This window comes from Anomaloglossus baeobatrachus, chromosome 3, assembly GCF_048569485.1.
Source record: "Anomaloglossus baeobatrachus isolate aAnoBae1 chromosome 3, aAnoBae1.hap1, whole genome shotgun sequence".
Lineage (NCBI taxonomy): Eukaryota > Metazoa > Chordata > Amphibia > Anura > Aromobatidae > Anomaloglossus > Anomaloglossus baeobatrachus.
The window spans coordinates 436,264,417-436,288,483 of NC_134355.1; the positions used below are offsets into that span (position 1 = coordinate 436,264,417).

General features: G+C 43.4%; 1 protein-coding gene across 1 annotated transcript in view; it reads left to right on the forward strand.

Annotated features, from left to right (window-relative positions):
• The window catches only part of CHRND (cholinergic receptor nicotinic delta subunit), an 80,586-nt gene that overhangs the window by 9,278 nt on the left and 47,241 nt on the right, over positions 1-24,067 (forward strand). The window contains exons 2-6 of the mRNA XM_075338495.1: positions 1,574-1,722; positions 5,133-5,177; positions 6,351-6,460; positions 8,314-8,469; positions 11,743-11,858. Coding sequence (XP_075194610.1) covers positions 1,574-1,722; positions 5,133-5,177; positions 6,351-6,460; positions 8,314-8,469; positions 11,743-11,858 — 576 coding nt within the window. The remainder of the gene's footprint in view (positions 1-1,573; positions 1,723-5,132; positions 5,178-6,350; positions 6,461-8,313; positions 8,470-11,742; positions 11,859-24,067) is intronic.

The following is a 24,067-nucleotide window of genomic DNA, read 5'->3' on the forward strand; positions in this document are numbered from 1 at the left end:
AGACACCGGTTGGTGGGAAAGCCGTAAATATGCATGAGGCTAATGAGCGGCCCTGGAAGTAGAAGGAAGGACCACGGGAGCAGGTACAGCCGCACCGGAGGCTAATTAAGTATAGCGCGCTTGCTTTATTTTTTTCTTTAGTTTTACTTTTTTTTGCTTCATCCAGATTAATCTCGGCTAGGGCCCAGCATGTAGGTATTTTTGAACCCCCATGAGTCTGGACTTGGTCTGGCCATCACGAAAGTGCAAAAACACGCAATACAAAACAATGTAAAAATGCCATAAAAACTGCACTAAAAGCCTGGCCAGAAACACAGAAAACCACAAAGACCCAGGAGACGTTTGCCACAAGATCAGGTCTTGGTCAGGAAAAAAACGCACCAAAAACGCCTTGTGTGAACATAGCCTTTCAATGTTTTCTGTTTCAAAGAACTGCTTTACCCATTTTGCTGTGTGACAGGGGGCAGTGTCCTGCATGAAAATTGCTCACTGATTGAGTGACGAAGTGATGAATGCAACTAAGAACCACATGTTGTTGAGAAAGGTTCTGATACACACTTGTATTCACTCTGCCATGTAGCTGTATGAGAGGTCCAATTCCTGCTGCAGAACACATTCTAAAAACCATGGCACTATCTTCGCCACTTTTCACTAACTTCTTAACACACTTTGGGTTCAGTCTTTCCCAAGTTTGTTGATGAACATAATGTTTCTCATCAGACCCAAATAAATTAAACTTGGTTTCATTACTAAAATAAACTGTGGACTACTTCTCCTCACCAAAGGTGAGTCTAGCCTTTTGATTCTTTTTGCTAATAAGATGTTTGGTCACTGCAGAGTGGGCTTTCAGTTCAAATGCTCTTAATCGTCATGATACTGTATGACGAGACAGATTCTTACCCTGTTCAGTGCTGAACAGGAAAGCAATTCCAGCTGCAATGTTGAAATGATTGCCCATGGAGATTCTCTAAATTATCCTGTCCTCTCTTGCATTTGTCTGGAGGGTAATCAGCCTTCTTTGGGAGACTTGAAAGAGTTTGTGATGTAAAGATGCAACATTCTCAAAATCACAGACTTCAAGCGACCAACTTCTCTTGCTATAGCTGATAGGGTCACCAGTTTGGCCTACATATGGACAACCTGATGCCCGAGGGTTTCAGTAACTTTGGAACGGCACATCATTTTTGTAAAGTCAGTGCAAACTGGGTAATTAGGCCGCCAGTTAAATAGGGTTTGTTAGATAATTAAGGAAATTAGCACCAGGTGCCAGATTGACACCAATAACTTGCAGGTATCCGAAAGTATTATCTAATTTGAAATTTGATTTAATTTGAAAAAAATCAATTTATGAAATAACCTTAAAATACTGCTAGTTTACTCATATGAGGATATAATCACATAGGACTACTCAATGACCTTAACATTTAGGAAATTGTGTGTTGTTCTCTAATTTTGATCTCCAGTATATGTGTCTGTGCACAAATGTGCGTGTGCGATATGTGTGTGTCTCTGCGTGTTTCTTGGTCTGCTGTTGGAGAATAAAGTGTAATTTTTACTATTGATCTATTTACAGTCAGTTCCACATCTGAAAGTGAAGAAGGACATTTACTCAGATACCTGTTTCAGGAGAAAGGCTACAGGAAGGATATCCGGCCAGTGGAAAATCCTGATGAGACAGTTGATATATACATCGCTTTGACTCTCTCCAATCTTATCTCACTTGTAAGTCTAAATGTTGTGTCGTGGAAGCATTATTTGAGACCGATACCGATGTCTTGCATTAGACACTGATTTTATATTAACTTCAGAATCTCCATAATACAATTACACTTAGTGCAGAATTTTTAGGCAAGTGAGTATTTTGATCATATGATTTTTATGCATTTTTTCCAACTCTAAGCTGTATAAACTTGAATACTTATAGGATGAAGATTAGGTGACGTCTGTTCATGTAATGAATTAGGGTATGACCTAAGGATATCATCACACTTTATCAAGGTGTGCAGAATTATTAGGCAGGTTTTTTTGCTCAGGAAAAATGGACCAAAAATAGATTTAGCTGACTCTGAAAAGTGAAAAATTGGTAAAAGTCTTAGAGGGATTCAACACTCTTGAAATTGCTAAGATATTGGGATGTGATCATAGAACTATCAAAGGTTTTGTTGCAAATAGCCAACAGGGTTGCAAAATCAAGCTGAGAAAAAAAGATGCAGATAAACTGTCAAAGATTTGAGAAGACTCAAATGCAAAGTGACCAGTAACCCATTGTCCTCCAGTGCTGTCATATTTCAGAACTACAACCTCTCTTGAGAGCCTATAAGTACAAGGTGTTCAGTGCTCAAAGACATGGCTAAGGTATGGAGGGCTGAAACCTGACCACCACTGAACAAGACACAGAAGATCAAACGTCAAGACTGGACCAAAGAATGTCTGAAGACAGATTTTTCAAAGGTTTTATGGACTGATGAGATGAGAGTGATTCTGGATGGACCGGATGGATGGGATCTTGGCTAAATCAGTAATGAGCACAGACCCCCATTTCGACTCAAACACCAGCAGGGTGTAAAAGGGGTACTGCTATAGGCTGGTAACATCAGCTATTTGGATAACTTCTGGTTGAGGATAGACTCAAAATAAACCTCCAAATCTGCTGTCAGTTTAGAAGAAAGGATAGAGTCTGTATCTTTACAAAACCATGATTTTTATGTAGGATGGAGGATGCTTCATTGCATGCATCAAGGTTCTCCACTGCTTGGCTAGCCAGCAAATAAAGATGAAAGAATAATGACATGGCCACTTCCTGACCTGACGTAAACCCTAATGAGAACTTGTGACCTTTCTTATACAGCAGATTTAGGCCCTGTGCATACGCTATGGTTTTTTACGCTTTTTTGACGCTATTTTTTTAAATTTGCATCAAAATATGCATGCTTATCCTGAAGCCAGCAAAGTCTATGTGTTTTTTTATTTGCTGTGCACATGGTGCATTTTTTTCCGTGCGGATGTGTTGCAGATTTTGATGAAGACTGCAATATTATTTTGAAAAAATGCTGCAAAACTGATGTTAGGTCAGTTTGGATATTCTTTTCCTAAAGTTCAGGAAATCTCTCTCTCTCTCTCCCTCTCTCTCTCAAGAGGGAATGTGTTGGAGAGTGTTTCTTCAAATAAACATTTTTATGTCGTCTTTATTTTTCTTCATTATTGACTGGGTTAGTAATGTGGAGTATCTGATTGACGCTCTGTCTTTACTAACCCCAGGGCTTGATGCCAGGTAACATTACAGCTGATATCAACCCCATATATTACCCTTTTTGCCACAGCACCAGGTCATCGGGATGAGCCAGGGCAAAGTACCAGAATTGGCGCACCTAATGGATGTGTCACTTTTGGGGTGGCTGAGGCCTGCTATTTTTAGGCTGGGGAGGGCCCAATAGCCATGACCCTTTAGACCCTGAGAATAACAGACCCCTGCTGTCTGCTTTATCTTAGCTAGTGATCCAATTTAAAGGGGACCTAAACAACATGGGGTGACTTCTGTTTTGGATTACCAGCCAAGGTGAAACTGCCAATTGCGGTCTGCAAGCTGCAGCCGTCTGCTTTACCCTAGCTGGCTATGAAACATGGGGGGTGTCAGGAAACCGGGAGAGGGAGAAAAGAACACCCCCTTTCCCAAAGATTAGACTCGCCCTCTAGCGCCCCCCTAATCGTCAGGCCAATTGTGGAATTGGCAGACTATAAGCAATGAGGCCGCTATTGAAGAGCTCCCGGTGAGAGTAAGGTATATATTCCCCTGACTCCTGCGAGCGGAATATATCTAATCTTCCCCTGATCTCACTGATCGCCCCACAATGATCCTTGGCATAAACTCACTACCACCAATCGATTACAATAACTATTAAGCCGAGCACACAGACATGGAAATTGGGTATCAAGATAAAAGAAACAGCTCAAGATTAAATTATATATTTAATCGCCTGAAGGGCACACTAGATACTACAATATACACAAGATAGAAATTGCAGAATATATATGTCAGTATACATTTACAGGTAATACGTGGTCACAAACAAATACACAGATCGAGAAGTTACCTTATGCATCTGGCTACAGTGGGGGCGCTGTTAGACCAGGTTTACATGGACTTCCTCACATGTGTGTAGTACTCATGACCTCCAAGTAAAGACTAAGTAAAATGGCAGAATAGAGGTTATTAATCCACACAAACTACCTGCCCCCTCCCACCTGGTGACCTCACAGGGCTGTACTTGTCCGCCCCCTGTCCTGAGTCTAAAATAATATCCCAAAGTAAATATGATCTGCAACTCCAGACTGGGAGGTCCTATCGGGATGGGTATGGTGTTATTGGATCCGTCTGAGTCCCCGCTTCATTCTGAGTCCAAGCACGACTTCTCTACCTGACTCCTACTCACAGTTCTCTGTATCTCCCTAACCCAGGGTGCTACAACGAATCGGAGGATATGCATACATGTGGCTCGGGGTTCCGATTCTAACATTGTGGTGGTTATGTAGTAATATCATAACTATGTGTTACGTTACAGAGTCAGGAATAGGACCTCCTGCTGACGCAGCGTTTCCTGGACCCCATTGAAGTTTGTCAAGTCTCTACAGTTTCTCACCCACTTCCTTGATGAATGAACATATCCCCTCAGGGGGGTCTTCCCTTGGCTTGGTAGTGTAATTGGGATTGACACTTTGGTTAAACATTTGCTGGGTCTGCAGGCAGCTGCAGGGAAGGCGGTGAAATCTAGGTGTAGCAAAGATGGACAGGTCTGTGTACAGGTTCTTACGGTAATGGTGGAACAATCCCCACAGGGGGACCCCACATCATTTTTTAAAATTATTTATTTATTTTTGGACTATAAATACAAGGCTCAAAGAACCGTATCAGAACTGTACCACAACCGGTTTTCACTCATATTTTTGCCACAAAAGTAGTTGCAAATTTTGTATTATACCATTGGAATTTCAAGTTCTGCCTCTTGTTGACGTCATAAGAAGTGCCCTGTTAACAGTTGCTCAATGAGATCCCTGATAGATAGTGGCTAATACCTTTAATTCTTATACACAGTACGTGCTATCTTTCTATACTAACAAGCAATATTTTTTTACAGAATGAAGCTGATGAAACGCTTACTACAAATGTGTGGGTTGAACACGTGAGTTAGTTATTAGAAGAAGTCTTTCATAAAATTATTTATGCAATGATATAGCATTGTGTTTTTATGTAACTTTCTGATTCCCAGATTTCAGAAACATCCTAATAATTCCCCCAACCCTCCAACCAAACCACCCCTATGAAAATAATATAATATAGATACAGAAAAATAAGAGAGGGTCCAGCTCACCAGGGACTGACCTGCTGGTTGCAATCAAGAATCCTGCGCACGGAGTAGGGCTCGGCAACCATCCAGATTAAGGTAGAAAGAGAGATTTCCAGCGCCAGGAATAAATTAAAAGTCCTTTTTATTGAAATAGGGCAATAAAAATCCAGCAGATACCATGATAGATGTCAGAAAGATGGCAGAACAACGCGTTTCGACGCTTCAGGTCAGAACATGACTAAGACCTGAAGCGTCGAAACGCGTTGTTCTGCCATCTTTCTGACATCTATCATGGTATCTGCTGGATTTTTATTGCCCTATTTCAATAAAAGGACTTATAATATAGATACTGTTTATACTTCTGAAAAAAAAGTCCATAGAAACAAAAAGTCCATCATTTATAGGTGTAAAGTCTTCAGGTTTCCCAGCTTTAGACAGTAACTTTATAGTACAGATGTCCTAGTTGAAATATTTGGACCTCTCTCAAAAAAGGTCAGGTTTCTCCTATTGACTTTCTTCTACATCTCATATCCAGTAACCCAGTAAATTGTATTGATTTTTTATTCTGTGGTCCACTATGGTAGGAAGAATATATTCCACCATTTCAGATCACCATCATATATTTGATTTTTTTTTAATGGACTCTTCAGAAAAGAGACAAAGACCAATTTTTGTGTGCGGAATGACTTTGGCCTATGCTGATGTCTATCACGTGGGTCCCACTAAGTTAGTATGTGAGTCAAATGTATTGGTGGTAATTGGTTTTATAGCCTGGACCCCTCACTATAGTACCAGCTCTACTTTTCCTTGTGGTAGCCTGAGAATGTAATTCAGTACACCAATCAGCAGCCTATCTTTTGCAGAGTGGATGTAGTTGAGGTTGATGAGGTGGATGAAATATAGATCTTGGATGGAGTCAAGATGGAGTGTAGTATTCTGGAATATGCAAAGCGTTACTGAACTATGAATTAATGTTTTAATGTCATGGTTTGTCTGATTTATTTATAGGGGTGGTATGACAATCGATTATCCTGGAATAAGACAGAGTTTTATGACATTGATATCCTCCGAGTTACTCCGGACATGGTCTGGCAGCCCAAACTAATCCTAGAGAACAAGTAAGTATGGTCTTGAACAAAACAGAAACACAGAACAATGAGTTCCCATTTGATTAAGGAAGTGTCAAACAAACCTACACTGTGTGCAGAATTATTAGGCAAATGAGTATTTTGATCACATGATAATTTTTATACATGTTGTCCTACTCCAAGCTGTAGAGGCTTGAGAGCCAACTACCAATTAAGTAAATCAGGTGATGTGCATCTCTGTAATGAGGAGAGGTGTGGTGTAATGACATCAACACCCTATATAAGGTGTGCTTAATTATTAGGCAACTTCCTTTCCTTTGGCAAAATGGGTCAGAAGAGAGATTTGACTGCCTCTGAAAAGTCCGAAATTGTGAGATGTCTTGCAGAGGGATGCAGCAGTCTTGAAATTGCCAAATGTTTGAAGCGTGATCACCGAACAATCAAGCGTTTCATGGCAAATAGTCAACAGGGTCGCAAGAAGCGTTTTGGGCAAAAAAGGTGCAAAATAACTGCCCATTAATTGAGAAAAATCAAGTGTGAAGCTACCAAGATGCCATTTGCTACCAGTTTGGCCATATTTCAGAGCTGCAACATTACTGGAGTATCAAAAAGCCCAAGGTGTGCCATACTGAGGGACATTGCCAAGGTAAGGAAGGCTAGAAAACGACCAGCTCTGAACAAAAAACATAAGATAAAACGTCAAGACTGGGCCAAGAAATATCTTAAGACTGATTTTTCAAAGGTTTTATGGACTGATGAATTGAGAGTGACTCTTGATGGGCCAGATGGATGGGCCAGAGGCTGGATCAGTAAAGGGCAGAGAGCTCCACTCCGACTCAGACGCCAGCAAGGTGAAGGTGGGGTACTGGTATCATCAAAGATGAACTTGTGGGACCTTTTTGGGTTGAGGATGGAGGGAAGCTCAACTCCCAGACCTAATGCCAGTTTCTGGAAGACAACTTCTTCAAGCAGTGGTACAGGAAGAAGTCGGTATCGTTCAGGAAAAACATGATTTTCATGCAAGACAATGCTCCATCACATGCATCCAACTATTCCACAGCGTAGCTGGCCAGTAAAGGTCTAAAAGATGAAAAAATAATGACATGGCCCCCTTGTTCACCTGATCTGAACCCCATAGAGAACCTGTGGTCCCTCATAAAATGTAGGATCTACAGGGAGGAAAAACAGTACACCTCTCGGGACAGTGTCCGGTCCGAGAGGCTGTGATGGCTGCTGCACGCAATGTTGATCATAAACAGATCAAGCAACTGGCAGAATCTATGGATGGTAGGCTGTTGAATATCATCATAAAGAAAGGTGGCTATATTGGTCACTAATTTTTGGGGGTTTTGTTTTTGCATGTCAGAAATGTTTATTTCTAAATTGTGTGCAGTTATATTGGTTTACCTGGTGAAAATAAACACGTGAGATGGAAATATATTTGGTTTTTATTAAGTTGCCTAATACTTATGCACAGTAAGTTACCTGCAAAAACAGATATCCTCTTAAGATAGCCAAATCTAAAAAAAAAACACTCCAACTCCAACTTCCAAAAATATTAAGCTTTGATATTTATGAGTCTTTTGGGTTGATTGAGAACATACTTGTTGATCAATAATAATAAAAAATCCTCTAAAATACAACTTAACTAATAATTCTGCACACAGTGTATAAACAGATTGTGTTTGTCTAATGAGAAGGTTTGTATTTATGATAATGGTGGTAAACTAAGGGGTGAAGACAATTTTGCTTAAAGGGGATGAAAAAATTATCATTACAATCTATAGGTCAAAGCTTATAGAAATTCAACCCTTATCAATAAATCAATTTATGTGCTGTTTTACTCAATATCACATCTCATTTTTATACTCACTTGTTTTTAGCAATGATGGAAATTTTGAGGTGGCCTACTACTGCAATGTGCTGATACATGATTATGGATTCATATACTGGCTTCCTCCTGCCATATTTCAGACTCCTTGCTCCATTAATGTCAACTACTTCCCATTTGACTGGCAGAACTGTTCCCTCAAATTTAGGTAAGTATGGTACTATGTGATTGTGCTGTCAGATGTTTAATATTGGATTGTTTCTGTTGGAACATAACCCAAATTACCTTAACCAAGACTGAATAATCAAGGGAATACATATGATAAGTATATCTGTCATCAACTCTTTTATACTGAGTTCTTTTGTCTACTGTTTCAAAGCCTGGAGCCATAATGAGTAGGGATAAGCAAACTTGTTCGGAAAAGATTTGCCAATTTCAAATTTGGTACGAGCCATGGCACGTTCGCCTTGGGCTCGGATTTCCGATCACTTTTCAAAAGTCGGTAATGTTCAGTTTTGCTCAGTAACAATTCGCAGTTTTTCTAATATATTACTATTACTTTGTCTATGATAGTGTGCTGCATGATAAGCGGGGACGTATTTGATGAGGGAAGGGAATAGGGTGAGGTACGAGGAGTGGCAGACGTTTTTTTTTCTTAACTTTATGTGTGTATGTCCCGGCAGCTAATTAGGGTGTAGAAACCATCCACAATGTTTAGACACAAGAGCTTGTGTCATTGGCTGCCTACTAAGTCACATGTCTTTCTGCATATAACAGCAGACATGTGACGTCGGCGCCAGTTTGTGATTGCAGTGTAGGGAAAGTTGTGTGACACAAATCGGTATTTCATCATCCAGTGATTTTTAATTGTGTGCTCCAGCTCAAAAATGCTGTATTTTCATCTAAATAGTGGTCATTCTGTGCACCATAAAAATTGCTATTTCCTCATCTAAATAGTGGTCATTACGTGGTTGAGCTAAAAATTGATATTTCATTACCTAAATAGTAGTAAATCAGTGCTCCAGCTAAAAAATGCTATTTCCTCAGCTAAATAGTAGTCATCCTGTTCTCCAGCTAAATATTGCTATTTCATCAGCTATATAGTGGTCATTCTTTTCTCCAGCTAAATATTGCTTTTTCCTGAGCTAAATAATGGTCATTCTGTGGCCGAGCTAAAAATTGCTATTTCCTCATCTAAATATAATGGTCATTCTGTGCTCCAGCTAAAAGTTGCTATTTCCTCATCTACGTAAATAGTGGCCATTCTTTGGCTGTGCTAAAAATTGCTATTTTATGGCCCAAATAGTATAATATCAGTGCTCCAACTAAAAATTGTTATTTTCTCATCTAAACAGTGGTCATTCAGTGGTCGAACTAAAAATTGCTATTTCATTATCTATATAGTGGCCATTCTGTGGTCGAGATAGAAATTGTTATTTCATTATCTAAATAGTAGATAATCAGTGCTCCTGCTAAAAATTGCTATTTCCTCAATTAAATAGGTGTCATCCTGTTCTCTAGCTAAAATTGCTATTTCCTCATGTAAATAGTGGTCATTCTGTGGTCAAGCTAAAAATTGCTATTTCATGATCTAAATAGTGGGAAATCAATGTGCCAGCTAAAAATTGCTATTTCATCATGTAAATAGTGGTCATTCTGGGCTTGAGCTAAAAATTGCTATTTCATTATCTAAATAGTGGAAAATCAGCGTTACAGCTAAAAATTGCTATTTCCTCAACTAAATAGCAGTCATTCTGTGGTTGAGCTAAAAAAAAAAAAAAATCGCTATTTCATTATCTAACTAGTGGAAAATCAGTGCTCCATCACAAGTTTAAGAGTGGTTTTCGCTAAGACACCAATGAGGTACACAGTGTCCATCACCGTTCTATGTTTCCAACCCTAGAAATATCGAATCTTCATCGCAGAAACATTAGAATTAGCAGCAATTTAAGTGGCAGCAGTAGTTTCTGTGAGTTCTGGCACACATGTTTTAGACCATCCCGTGCACCAGCAGAACAGAATACAAGTCTGACATAGAGTGAACGACTGGAGAAGATGGTGCTAGAGTATCTAGAGCTCAATATCAATGCCATCAGGGGGAGTTGGTCCCTTTTGCATTTTGGTCTTCAAAAATAGAAGATTGCTTGAGATCGCCAGTTACACCTTGGAGGTTTTCTCATGCCCGGCAGCCAGCGTTCTCTCAGAACATGTCTTCAGCACTGCTGGTGGTGTTGTAATGGATAAGTGCATCCAGCTGTCAGCTGTCCCCTGAAAGTGTAGACCACCTAACTTTCATCAAGACCAACAAGTCATGGCTGTCTAATGACTTTTCTACCCGAGTCGCAGACTGTGAAGAGTAGGTGATGGTGTAGTTTTCAGTTTCCGCATTGATTTGGTTTTATTGCAGCCTGACACCTTCATCATTGCTTTTGTGGTTTCTGTTGCTACTGCTGCTGATGTTACTAATAAGTGCCTTATTGGCATAATAATCAAACAATGTGTCCACTGCTGTGACTTTTTTCAATTTGGCTTTTTTAGATGTATGAAACACCTAATATTCCTCCTATTCCTCCTCCTTTTGCATCCTCCTGAGTTACGATGACCAACCCTGTTTGGTACATGGCCCATACCTGACTGCTGTGCAAAGACACTATGAGTACTGTGGGACAAATGATGCCAAGTTGTGTGTTGTCTGTAGTGGCAGGGGTCTTAGAGCACCAGGCCTACACCTGTCACTCATGCACCCATCTCTTCATTTGAAAATAATTTGAAAGCTGTAAATGCTGGGCCAGCAGTCTGTGTCATGTATGGCCCATGCTTGACTGCAGCGCTAAGAAACTATGGGTACTTTGGGGCAATTATTGCCACTGTCCTGCCCTCTCTCTTTAATTTTTGGAAATGTGGAGACTCCAAGATGGGTCTCCAAGTTGTATCTTGTCTGTTAGTGGCAGGGCAGTTCTCAGAGCAACAGACCTACTCCTGTCACTCATCCAATATTTCTTATGTTAATAGTCTAGGAAGTTAATGGCTGTGCCACAACAGTTTGGTTCCACTATAAAATGGTTTGAGCTGTTTTAGAAGATTTTGAGCCCCCTTTGTTTTTGCCCCGTTCGCATTCAATGGGTTCGGTTCTGTTTGTCGAACCGTTCGGCTAACACAAGTGAAGTCGGTTAACACAAACCGAACTTTGGGAAGTTTGCTCATCTCTAATGAGGACCCATTTTGATATTTGCTGTGTGGTCCCTCTCTTCTATGAATTCCATATTCTTTGTTGCCAACTCAAAAAAACCTGTTACAAGTGTTATGATGATTTTAGTAAAAATATATAGTCCACAACTGCATATGTTAAAATCAGAATTACATGTTTGGAGCAGTATACTTGCTGAGATTGTAAGAAATATTGTACTAAAAACTGCAGTCATCCAACTTTGCCCTCATAATTGCACTATACTAAGACAATGTTTTGGGAATATGGTTGCAGTTCCTTGACTTATAATGCTAAGGAGATAAACCTACGACTAAAAGAGGAAGAAGATGCTGAAACTAAGAGATTCTACCCAGTGGAATGGATTGTCATTGATCGAGCAGCTTTCACAGGTACTTTATCATTTAATTCTTCAAAATATATATGTGATGTATATTAATATTCAAAATTATAACATGGCCTTATAACACATCTTCATTGCGTGGCAGTGCTCCTGTAGAACATTTATAACATGCTATTTTTAAATCAGTATACATTTTAAACATCATTCTTGTTAGGAAGTTAGAATGGTTATGTCACATGGAGTTTTACACGAAACTCGCCGATTAGAATGAGACACTGTTCAAATTGCAAATTCTGACACTCCACCAGATGGTTTCTCTGGTGTTACTGATCTACACAGGCAGACTTGATTGTTGACCAGTTGTGTGCTCATTCATAGACTGGCTAGCAAGAGTTAACCTCTGTTAGCCTGCTTGTTAGGCTTCTGGGATCCCATGTTTTAAGGAAGCCTAAAGGGTGCTTTACACGCTGCGACATCGCTAGTAATTGTTAGTGATGTCGAGCGCGATAGCACCCGCCCCCGTAGTTCGTGCAATATTTGATGATCGCTGCCGTAGTGAACATTATCGCTATGGCAGCGTCACATGCACATACCTTGTCAGCGACCTCGCTGTGACCGCCGAACAATCCCTCCTTCAAGGGGGAGGTGCGTTTGGCGTCATAGCGATGTCACTGCGGCGTCACTAAGCGGCCTGCCAATAGAAGCGGAGGGGCGGAGATGAGCGGGCGGAATATCCCGCCCACCTCCTTCCTTCCGCATTGCCGGTGGACGCAGGTAAGGAGATGTTCGTCGTTCCTGCGGTGTCACACATAGCGATGCTCAGAAGGGAAGGCGCTCCTCTTGAATTATACAGAGCAAAATTGGCTGGAATCTTTAGCAGAAGCCATGTTGGATTTGGAGAACCCTGATGTGCCTGAACAGTCATACCCCTTACAAGTAACCACATTTTGAAAACTAGACCCCTCAAGGAATTTATCTAGATGTTTGGCAAGCACCCTTTTTACCACAAAAAAAATGAAATGATGCTTAAACCCCAAATCTTTCATTTTCACAAGGGTAAGAGTAGAAAATGCATGTTCCAGATTGTTGCTAAATTTCTACCAAGTACAGCAATACCTCACACGTGGCGGAAAACTGCTGTTTGGATGCACGGCCGGTCTCAGAAGGGAAGGAGTGCCATTTGACTTTTTGAAAACAAAATTGGCTAGAATCGTTAGTGGATGCCATGTTGCGTTTGCAGAGCCCTTGATGTGGGTAAACATTGGAACCCCTACACAAGTGACCTCATTTTGGAAACTAGATCCTTCAAGTAATTTATTTAGATATGTGGTAAGCCCCTTTAACCCCCAGGTGCTTCACAGAATTTTATAACATTGAGCCGTGAAAATTAAAAAATACATTTTTACTACAATTATGTAACTTTAACCCTAAATCTGTCATTTTCACAAGGATAACAGGGGAAAATGCATCATACAATTTGTTTTAGGCCTAAAACACACATCCGTGAAAACCACGTCTGTGTAAAACGGGCTGTGTGTGCGTGAGTGAAATAACTGACATGTGTGTGTGTTGTCCGTGTGAAATGTACGTGTGTGATGCAAAATGTCATTACTACATGTCGGAAGACAGAGTAGCGGGATGAGAATGAACTCGGGTGAACTTCACCCGACTTCATTGTCATGCTGCGGCTCTGTCTGTGCCGTGTACTGATTAGCGGTCACCTGTGAAGGATTCACCGGTGACCGCAAATCCCCCGAGTGACTGAAGTGTCCCCTCCTCTCTCATACTCACCGATCCCCGATCACCGGTACTGCACGGCGTTCACATTGCTCCGGCGGCTTTTTCTAATTTGAAAAAGCCGGCCGCTCATTAAACAATCTCGTATTCCCTGCTTTCTCCCCCCACCGGCGCCTATGATTGGTTGCAGTGAGACACGCCCCCACGCTGAGTGACAGGTGTCTCACCGCACCCAATCACAGCAGCCGGTGGGCGTGTCACTATGGAGTATAGAAATAAATAAATAATTAAAAAAAACGGCATGCGGTCCCCCCCCATTTTAATACCAGCCAGATAAAGCCATACGGCTGATGGCTGGTATTCTCAGGATGGGGAGATCCACGTTATGGGGAGCCCCCCAGCCTAACAATATCAGTCAGCAGCCGCCCAGAATTGCCACATACATTATTTGCGACAGTTCTGGGGCTGTACCCGGCTCTTCTCGATTTGCCCTGGTGCGTTGGCAAATCGGGGTAATAAGGAGTTATTGGCAGCCCATAGCTGCCAATAAGTCCTAGATTAATCATGTCAGGTGTCTCCCCGAGATACCTTCCATGATTAATCTGTAAGTGACAGTTAAAAAACACACACACACCCGAAAAAATTTTTTATTAGAAATAAAAAACACTAACAAAGTCCCTCATCACCAATTTATTAACCCCGACAAAGCCCTCCATGTCCGGCGTAATCCACGGACCTCCAGCGTCGCATCCAGCTCTGCTGCATGGAGGTGACAGGAGCAGCAGAAGACACCGCCGCTCCTGTCAGCTCCACGCAGCAACTGAGGTGAGTAGCGCGATCAGCTGCTGTCAGAGGAGGGAGGCGAAAGGCACGCGTATTTTTCAGAGTGCTACATGCAAAGGATCTTTTTTATCTTGAAAATGGGGTCAACTGATGCCAGTCAAGTGGGGTGTGTGTGGCCCAATTAGTGGAAACGAGGGAGACTGTGGTTGGAGTCCCCTTGCTATGTTTTACATGCTTTTAGAAGGGCATGACATGGCTTAGAGCTTGACTTTCAGCATCTGCAAACTGTTGGCTACCAAAATGCTTCCTTTCCAACCTTTTTAACCGAGGATTTTCGAGACCTTATGCCCATCGCAGTGCCCCAAGAGCCGATGCCCAGGCGCCACTCCTTCTCCAACAAAGGCGTGCACACGCTACACCAGCATGTCGCACCAAACATCACCGCTTCTTTGAGAAACTGTGTGACAGGGTGCATTTCACCACAGATACTTGGCCCAGTAAGCATGGACAGGGGCGTTACATGTCGCTGACTGGGCAATGGGTTACTATGGGGAGAAATGGAGAAGGGTCTGCTGTACAAGTCTTGCTGTCCCCACGAGTTGTATCAATCCTTCCTCTGTATGTAGAAGTTAATACACTGCTTCTGCCTCCTCAACCTCGTGTGGGTCCTTCACCTCGGCCCAAACCCTGTGTGGTCAGGGCACCCTTCCTTGTAACTGCGCACAAGGAAAGCCACACACCTCCTCACTATGCTGGCAGCAGAGCTCAATGCCATCATGCGGTCAAGTGTTTACTTAGAAATGTATGGGAAATATGAGTCACAATGCTGAGAAGTTGTGGACGGTTAGCTCTGGAGACCAAGTTTCATCAATGGTTGTCTCCACTCAACCAGCAGCCAGGGAAGGCCGAGTGTGACAATGATGCAAACATGGGTGCGGCCCTTCGCCGTGACAATGTGACACACGTGCCTTGTGTGGCTCACGTGTTGAATCTAATTCTCCAGCAATTTTTAAAACACCAACCCGGCCTACATGGCCTTGTGCAGCGGGTACGCTCGCTATGTGCTCACTTCCATCATTCGCACACAGCAGCTCAACAACTTTCGTCGCTCCAGAAGTCTTTAGGTCTGGTGGTTAAACGCCTGAAATGCGATGTGCCGACACGCAGGAATTTGAATCTGCACATGTTGCAGCGTTTGTGGCAGCACCGCCGAACCCTGCTGCAATACGTTATGACATATAGCCTGGCCTAACTTGATCCAGAGGTGGTGCAGATCACGCTGCTGGAGTGGTGTCAGATCAAGGACCTATGCACCCTTCTACACAGTTTACAAATGTCGACGAAGATGTTTAGCACTGGCAATGCCATTCTCAGCGTGACAATTCTGGTCATCTACATGATGGAGCACACTGTAAGCATTATTCGGAGTCAGGTGTTGGGACAAGAGGAAAGGGAGGAAGTACAGGAGGAGTCATATGCGGAAGGGATAACAAGATCTACGAGGTCCAGATGGTCAGCGGCACCTAGGCGGCAGTCATAGTGGGGGAGAGGGATTAACAAGGGTGTATAGTATCAGCAAAAAGTGTTGAGGAAGGTGCAGGAGCCCATGAAGAAATGGAGGACGAACTGGCGATGGGCATGGAAGACTCAGCAGATGAGTGAGAGCTTGCTCACATTTCGGTTGTGCGAGGTTGGGGGGAGAGGGCAGAGGAAGGAGGCACGATTCTCACCTCTCTGCCACCAATACACCAAGGACTTGGTCCTCCTGGATGCACAAGACACATGAGCGCCTTTTTGCTGCACTACCTACAACATGACCCTCGGATTGTACGAATTCGAAGTAATGCTAGCTACTGGGTTGCCACACTGTTAGATCCCTGGTACAAGACAAAATTTGGCGAAATAATTCCTGCCATAGAAAGGGACGCACGTATACAGGAGTATCTGCAGAAGGTGGTACGCAATCTTAGATCTGCTTTTCCACTAAACACCAGTGCTGCACAGAGTGAATCTCAACGCTTTGTCATGGATAGGAGGAAATGGTCTTTTACTTGTCCACATCTGAGGGACTGAGGGCTGGCTGCTGTGCTGAGATGGCGTTGAGTACGGTGGCCCTGCAGAGTTGCACTTTTGGTCATATACAAAATGAGTTGAAAAAGGACAGATGCTGGTGGAAAGGGGAACAGGTGTGTTGGAAAGGGGAAAAAAGTTTTTGTCCGTGGGTTTGGTGGTTAAGCAAAAGTAACATTTGCTGAAGAAACACCATCTGTTACGGTGGGACTGGCAGATTTGGATAAGGTGGTATATACTATGTTACCGCTATATAACGAAAATTAATAAGAAAAGAAAGAGAAAGGTATATATCCCCATCAGCAGTCAGTGTCCACCGTGCTCCCAGATGGAAAAGGAGAGGTTGGCAACTGGAAGGTTAGGTGGAGGATACAGAGCTGTGTGGCTATGAAACTAATAGTAGCCTGAACCGAGTTAGACGCCACTCGGATCTGGAGACTGGGAGCCCTGTTAGCGACACAGGGTCCACACGCCCACCCAGCCCAGGAACTCCCTGTTAACATCACAGGGGCCATTGAGTATGCTGACCGTGTGCATTGGGGCCACACCTGTGGACAGCAGGCGCATCAGCAGCAGCAGGCCTGTTAATGCCACTGGGCTGCACAAGCAGGACTGGTAGGACAGGAGCTGGTCTTAACCGTTCTGCGTTACAAACTGTGGTGGCGGCCTGCATCGACGCCCTATCCCTGCCTACCTCTGGCCTAAAGTCGCAATGGGTTCAACACATGGAGGTGTGCTCTTTCAGAGCATAATAGAAGACTGCGCACCTCCTTGTTGGCTCCAGCCCGTTTTATAACCTGGGTCTGCCCCAAACCAGGGTGGACCACAATGCACCTCCTGGAGACAAAAGCAGAGTCACACGTCATGAGTGGCATAATTAGCGTCCTATTTGGAACCGCAACTTCAATAATGACCTCATGGCTGCCACGACACAAACACCTCACCAGTCATCGTCTGACCATCAATAATGAGGTGACAAGTCATAGGGGCGGGCCTCTGCAAGCCATTTGGGAGTGGCCTGGCCACATCGCCAGGACACCTGATGCCCTGTGGTCTATATGGGCCCCCCACATCAGGGGCAGGGCCAAAGAGTTCATTACCGGACCTAGTCTCTGATGCAGTAAGTGCCTGAGCATGCTCACTAGCATGAAATACAGTCTCTGAAAAAAGACTATCAGCTTTAGCATGGTGTCTAGGCACAAAACAGGACTTAGACCCGGCACGGAGTGCAAGTACCTGTGCAAAGAGGCTTTTCGCACTAAGTGTGGGAGCATGCGCTGTATCCCGAAATGAAGACTTAGCCTCAGGAATGGCACAGTCAGGCTGAGCATACTCACTAGGCGAAACACTGTAGTTAGGCTGCGGCTGGGGTAAATCGGCACACGCATGCGCACTAGCTGCCTCTCCACACTTAGACGTGGAGGAGAAATTGCTCTTCGGGTGTGGACTTGGAGATGCTGTCTATGAACAGAAGTAAAAGCTAAAGGTGTGTGTTACAGCAAGGAGCCACCGCGGAAACACTTCGTTCAATTGTGAGGGGAGTCATTTTGGAGTTTGGTGAGGAGTACCGTAACGCCAGTGAGCAGCATCCTGTGCCACAGACCAACATTCTTACGGTGCTGTCTATACTGCTTACCGTGAAAGGAGCGTAAAGTCTGTATTTCTGGCAACTGGACATCACAGTACCCGGGTACGGTAGGCTGTGCCCAGACAATAATGCGGGCACGCAACACTTTGTTTTATTAGCAAAACACATATCTGTTCTGGGTAGGCCGACTATTTAAAGACAATAAGACTTGCTGCCTCTGCACTGTCAAATTGTCACGTACAGTTTAAATCATAGAGGGACAGTGACACATGTTTGCATTGACTGTTGATTTTCAAGATTTCCATGACTGTGTTGCAGAGCTGTGTGGTTTGCATTCACACTGTTATCATCTGCCTTATCTGTGAGGCTTCAGCTAACAAGGGTATTCAGGGGGGGAAATGTGTTTTGTCTTTGTTTAGGTAGATAACTGGGAAGCTCTTGTGATGCGCCACTGGTAAGTCGTGTTCGCACACACACACACGCACACACACACAATTACTGCTACGCAGAGGGATTAGCAGGTAGTAGGCAACAGAATAGATTGTTCAATTATTTAAATTGTATGCATGGTTCTTATTGTTTGTTTTGGTAAAGTTAAACAATCATTTATCAACCCAACTGACTAGAGTCCTTTTCCTGTTGCCTGGTTTTGCTGCATACTGGGGAGCCCACCCTGTACACGACTTAAAATGAAGCATAAGTCGCAATGTGAATTTCACTGTGCTACAATGCGGCCTAACGTGCCTGTGCAACCACCGCCTGCCCCATCAAGTGCATCTGCGTGCTCTTCATCCTCTGTGACTGTGGGGACAGCAGTCACACATGGTTTTTCACACTGAACTTCCACTCCTTAACCCGCAACAGGGAGTGTGATTGGCAGGTCATCACTTGTTTTGGAAGTGGAAACAGATGGTATTGTTGAGCTGTCAGACATCGAGAAAACCAACATTGGATGCAGGCTACATTATATCCACACCTGCACCTTCGTCACAGATTGGCTGGACTACCTGCAGTTAATAATTGCATTCCAGAAATGGAAAGGAGTGTAGAATGCACATGTGTTGTACCTTGCTTGGCAGCAAAGGAACACTAACTTAGTATTACGGACAATTTTAGGAAGACAGTAAAGGAAGCCTCACTTTCTATCCCTCTGAATGATCAAATGCAGCAAGGAATTCCCTGAGTTTGCTATAAAATTAGCGTAGCAAAATGTGCATGAGGGTGTCATGCAGAGGTGCTGCAAATAGCTTTTCACCAGTGGGACACTAATGGAAGTCCCACAGCCACTTTTAGGATGCCAATAAGTTTACTCTGTGTTTGCTAGTATAATGGCTTAGTAACAATGAGTCTGAGTGTGCAATGCAGAGGTGCTGGAAATAGATTTGCAATAGTGGGACACTAATAGAAGTCCAACAGCCACTTTTTGTATGCCACTAAATGGCAGCATTTTTTGCTATTATTATAGCTTATTAAAAACAGAGCAGGAGGGTGTCATGCAGAGGTGCTAGAAATAGCTTGGCACCAGTGGGGCACTAATGGAAGTCCAACAGCCACTTCTTGTATGCCACTAAATGGCAGCATTTTTTGCTATTATTATAGCTTATTAAAAACAGAGCAGGAGGGTGTCATGCAGAGGTGCTAGAAATAGCTTGGCACCAGTGGGGCACTAATGGAAGTCCAACAGCCACTTCTTGTATGCCACTAAATGGCAGCATTTTTTGCTATTATTATTGACTCGCCCACCCCAGGGCTATGGGACACCCGGTGCTGGGCCGGACTAGTCCGGTGGTAGTCAGTGGTGGCTGGGCCCGGCTCCGTGGCCCTGGTGGGTGTCAGTAGAATATGTGGCTTGAAGAATAAAGTTTGTGTTCGTGACGCCACCTGTGGTCTGCGGCTATTAAGCCGCCGCTGCTGTGTGAGGCCTCCGGGGTGATGATATAGCAGCAATGGTGGTACTGCTCCCCACAGGTGGAGCGGAGCCCCGGGGACACTGTTAGTGCTCGTGGAAGTCTATGGTGTTGTGTGGCTACCACGGTGCAGGGCCGACAGGCAATGAAAGAACCAGGCACAAACAACAGTCTCTTTTACCTTTTCCTCTTTTACTGTGGAAACAGTCCAGCCCTGGGAGACCGTTACAGGTGGTGATGGGGATCCGGCCGGCCTGGAGGTACTCGGGGTAGTCTTTCTGGCCAGCTGAGTATGAGGCCTACTCCTGTGCTTTTCTTGGTTGTAATAGGACCCTGCTTCTCTGAATCCAGCAATGGCCCTCTTTGCTGCTGGGACTGATGGCACGTCCCTTTCCCTTTGTAGCAGGCTGTGCAGGCCCTCTCTGGTGCTCTCGGCTGGAGTCTGCACCGGGCCCTGATGCTGCAGCTGTAACTTCGGGATGTATATGGGCCAGGGGCTTGCAGCTCTCCTGCCCTTCGGATTCGGCTGCCAGGTAGTATGTTAGACCCTGGCGGCCACAGACTCCGATGTCCGAGTCTCTTCTCTGCCTCTCTGCTACTCCTGCTTCCCTGGGCCAAGCTGTTCCAGCTCCAGGCCCCAGATCTGCAGGACAGCACACTCTGCGTCTGTTCACTTCTACTGCTCTCTACAGACTGACCCTACTTCCTCCCTCAGGCCAGACTTAAGGAATGCTCCCTGGAATCCCAGGTTCAGAGCTCCCCCTGCTGGCCGGAGGGAGAACTGCGTTGGGTGTTAAAACTTGCTGGCCAATGGACCTCCCAATTACCTCCAGGCTCAGCATTAACCCTTTGGAAGGGCAATGCTGTTGTGGCGACCAGGTCCTGGGGCGCCACATTATAGCTTATTAAAAACAGAGGAGGAGGGTGTCATGCAGAGGTGCTAGAAATAGCTTGGCACCAGTGAGACACTAATGGAGTACAACGCCACTTCTTGTATGCCACTAAATGGCAGCATTTTTTTTGCTATTAATATAGCTTATTAAAAACAGAGCAGGAGGGTGTCATGCAGAGGTGCTAGAAATAGCTTGGCACCAGTGGGGCACTAATGGAAGTCCAACAGCCACTTCTTGTATGCTACTAAATGGCAGCATTTTTTGCTATTATTATAGCTTATTAAAAACAGAGCAGGAGGGTGTCATGCAGAGGTGCTAGAAATAGTTTGGCACCAGTGGGACACTAATGGAGTACAACAGCCAGTTCTTGTATGCCACTAAATGGCAGCATTTTTTGCTATTATTATAGCTTATTAAAAACAGAGCAGGAGGGTGTCATGCAGAGATGCTAGAAATAGCTTGGCACCAGTGGGACACTAATGGAGTACAACAGCCACTTCTTGTATGCCACTAAATGGCAGCATTTTTTGCTATTATTATAGCTTATTAAAAACAGAGCAGGAGGGTGTCATGCAGAGGTGCTAGAAATAGCTTTGCACCAGGGGGACAATAATGAAGTCCAACAGCCACTTTTAGGATGCCACTAAGTTTCCTCAGTGTTTGCTAGTATAATGGCTTAGTAACAATGAGTTTGAGTGTGCAATGCAGTGGTGCTGCAAATAGCTTTGCACCAGTGGGCCACTAATGGAAGTCCAACAGCCACTTTTAAGATGCCACTAAGTTTCCTCAGTGTTTGCTAGTATAATGGCTTAGTAACAATGAGTTTGAGTGTGCAAAGGGCAGGAGGGTACAGTGGCAGCGTTGTGGGTCTGGGTAGAGGAAAGGAAGCATCCCTTTCTATCCCTCCTAATGGGGAAATGCAGCGAGGAAATCCCTGACCTTAGCTACACAGACGCTGTCATCTTGTGTAGCTGTTAAAATCTGTTTTCACGGACCTGACTGTCACCTATGGCTCTGACCCTGCCGGTATTAGCCCTTACAAGGGCTAATAGAAACTTCTATCCCTATTCTGTATAGCGCTGTGTATAGAGCGTACACAGCAGTATCGGAGACAGGAGCTACGCCAGCGGTGACTGACACCAAGACGCAGAAGGCAGATAATGGCGTGCTGGAGGAAAATGTCCGTTTTTATAATGCAGGGACATGTGACATGGACATCCTATCACACATGCCGTTGCTTCTCTGGCTAAAAGTCCACTTAGCTGTGTGTGTGTCTGGGATTGGCTGACATGCTGGCCCACCCCACTACACGCGCGCGCTTAGGGAAGGAAGACAAGGAAAACAAAAAAAAAAAGGCGATTGCCATTATCCAAACAGCAGTGATCTGAATGCGCTGTTCCCGCACACTATACGCTGAAATTTCATAATAGTGTGAGTCACAGAGTGGCTTACACTATTACAGCGGAAAGCAAGCTAGTAATTAGCTTGTCTTTTTGCTGCTAGAACCGTTCTCGAACGTATCTAGAACTATCGAGCTTTAGCAAAAAGCTCGAGTTCTAGTTCGATCTAGAACAGCCCCCAAAATCACTCAAGCCGCGAACTGGAGAACCTCGAACCGCGAACCGCGCTCAACTCTAGTGAAAATGAAAAAATATATATATATTTACCACACAAATGTTGCTTTAACCCCAAATCTTTCATTTTAACAATGGTAACAGGAGAAAATACATTTGTTGTGCAATTTATAAGTACACGATGTGGTGGAAAACTTCCTTTTGGGCGCATGACAGGGCTTAGAAGGGAAGGAGCGCCATTCGACTTTTTATTAACATAAAATTGGATGGAATCATTAGCGGATGCCATGTCACATTTGGAGAACCCCTGATGTGCATAAACATTGGACCCCTCCACAAGTGACCACATTTTGGAAACTAGACCATTCAAGGAATTTATCTAGACATTTGGTGAGTACCTTGAACCCACAAGTGCTACACAGAAATCTATAACGTTGAGTCATGAAAATTAAAAAATGCATCTTTACCACAAAAATGTTGAAATGTTGCCATTCATTTCACAAAGGTAACATGAGAAAATGGGCCGAAAACTACTTTTGAGACACACTACAAAGTAAAGAATGCAAGGAGTGCCATATTAGAGTTCATATGTTGTTGGAATGATTTGGGGGTGCCATGTCACATTGACTGAGCCACTGAGGTGCCAGAACAGAAGAAATCCCCCCACAAGTGACCCCATTTTACAAAGTACCCCACTCAATGAGTTGATCTAGGGGTGCAGTGAGTATATTGACACAACAGGGATGTCACAAAATGTTATACTATTGGGTGGTGAAGAAAAAATAATTACATATTTACCACTAAAATGTTGTTTTAACCCCTTCATCACCGAGCCCATTTTAACCTTTCTGACCAGGACATTTTTTGCATTCTTACCAGTGTCACTTTGACAGGTTATAACTCTGGAACGCTTCAATAGATTCCAGTGATTCTAAGATTCTTTTTAGTGATATATTGTACTTCATGATAGTTATAAATTTAGGCCGACCTTTGTTGCGTTTATCTGTGAAAATATCAAAAATTTGGGGGCAATTTTCTAAATTTTAATTTATATGCCCTTAAATCTGAGAGTTATGTGACATAAAATAGTTACTAAATTAAATTTCCTACATGTTTACATGTCTACTTTACATCAGCACAATTTTTTAAATATTATTTTTTGGTAGGAAGTTAGAAGGGTTCAAGATTTCTAAGCAATTTCTCATTCTTCCAACAAAATTTTCAAAACCATTTTTTTAGGGACCCCATCACATTTGAAGTGACTTTGAGAGGCCTAGATGACAGAAAATACCCAAAAGTGACACTATTCTAAAAACCGAACCCGTCACACTGCTCAAAACCACATCCCAAAAAGTTGATTAACCCTTTAGGTGCTTCACAGGAACTAATGCAATGTGGAAGGAAAAAATGAAAATTTTACTTTTTCCCCACAAATATGTTACTTTAGCAATAAAATGTTGCATTTTTACAAGGGTAATAAGAGAAAATGTACCCTACAATTTATTGTGCAATTTCTCCTGAGTATACTGATACCTCACATGTGGTGAAAATCTACTTTTTAGGTGCACCGCAAGGCTCAGAAAGGAAGGAGCGCCATTTGAATCTGTGAAGGAAAAATTATCATTATTCATTTGTGGACGCCATGTCACATTTGGAGAGACCCTGATATGCCTAAACAGTGGAGTTCCCCCACAAGTGACTCCATT